The 1,532-nt window shown below is 49.0% G+C and overlaps 1 protein-coding gene across 3 annotated transcripts in view; it reads right to left on the reverse strand.

Annotated features, from left to right (window-relative positions):
* Nucleotides 1–1,532, reverse strand: part of Rangap1 (Ran GTPase activating protein 1) — a 24,828-nt gene that overhangs the window by 16,022 nt on the left and 7,274 nt on the right. For all 3 annotated transcript variants that reach the window (XM_029469993.1, XM_021183050.2, XM_021183048.2), the window contains one exon: nucleotides 566–693. In XM_029469993.1, the coding sequence (XP_029325853.1) occupies nucleotides 566–693 (128 nt within the window). The remainder of the gene's footprint in view (nucleotides 1–565; nucleotides 694–1,532) is intronic.

Raw genomic sequence — 1,532 nt, forward strand, 5'->3', positions numbered from 1 at the left:
CACACAACTTCCTAGAGCTTCAGCTCCAGGAGACCCTATGCCCTCTTCTGTCCTCTGCCAGGGACCAGGTGCATGTGTCCTGCACAGACACACGCAAGCAAAACACCCACACACATTTTTTTTCCTAAAATACACAAAAAGTTCATTAAAAATTATCAGATAAGTGCCACAAAGGCAGGAGTCATTAGAACTTGGTTGCAGACGCCACCTCCCCAGCTCTGGTTACAACAGGAGAGCTTGGTAAAGTGGTCTACCGGAAGCATGTGCTGGCTCATGTTCATGCTCCTTGGGAAACCAGGACAGCACTGTGACCAGAAGACTCTCTTGAGTTTGCCTTTCATGGGCGCCACCTCCAATTAAGACCCCTGTACTCCGAATGCTACCTGAAGATTGCCTTAATTCAGAAAAAAGGGTAAAGCTCAAGGGTGTTCTCAAGTAGTCAAAGGGAGAGGACTATGTGGTATCAGCCACCAGGACACGCCGTGGCAAGTTCGAGATCTAAGTGGCAGTTGTGGCAATGTGAGGGAATCTTATCTAGTGCAAGCCTCCTCTGCTGTGCCCTCACCTTCAGCTCGGCCTTCTTCTCTAAGGCCTTGGCGATGACTCTGGCTGCTTCCACGCCCACCGTGTTGCCCTCCAACCGTAGAGCTTCGAGGCCATCAAACTCTTCAATCTCCTTAATCACATCTTTAGCTATGTAAACAGAAGACACCTCAGGCTTAGGCAGCCACGAACCCAGCAGGACGACTCAAGCAGCATTTACTCTCTTACTCCAAGGGCTTTGGAGAAAGGAGAACTGGACAGGCTCACAGCTTCCGAAGGAGCAGAGCTGTGCACACTACTCCTCTATGTTCAAGCAAGCACAGGCCTATTCACTGGGGTGCTAATCAGTTAACACTAGTGACATTATGAATCAGGGCTTTCGTTAAGGATGGAGTACAGTCAGGCTTGGAAGTTTTCTATACAGTCAAGAATGACCTTGAAATTCTGATTTTTCTTGCTGTCATATGGCTCAGCTCTCCTCTCTAGGGGTCCTGAGAGGACTACGGCTAGGACTGATCTCTTGGCCTTTTGCAAATCTTGCTCCAAAAGGTAGCCACCTCTAATGTCAGGAGACTGGATTCCCCAGAGGCTGTGCAAGGAAACATATGCCTTAAAGGAAAGCAGGGCAGGACCAGGCCTTTAATCCCAGTACACCAGAGGCATCATTGAGAGGATCTCTGTGACTTCAAGGCCAGCCTGGTCTACACAGCGAGTTCCAGGACAACCAGAATTACAAAGAGAGACCAGACCCTGTCTTACCAAATAAATTCTTGGGTCCTTTGTTCAAATCTCTCAAAGATGCTCACATTCTGCCTCCCAAATACCTTGTTTCCCTTTAACATTAAAAGTTCCTGAGGGGGGGCTGGTGAGATGGCTCAGTGGGTAAGAGCACCCGACTGCTCTTCCGAAGGTCCAGAGTTCAAATCCCAGCAACCACATGGTGGCTCATAACCATCCGTAACGAGATCTGACTCCCTCTTCTGGTGTGT

This window comes from Mus caroli, chromosome 15 (genome assembly GCF_900094665.2).
Source record: "Mus caroli chromosome 15, CAROLI_EIJ_v1.1, whole genome shotgun sequence".
NCBI lineage: Eukaryota > Metazoa > Chordata > Mammalia > Rodentia > Muridae > Mus > Mus caroli.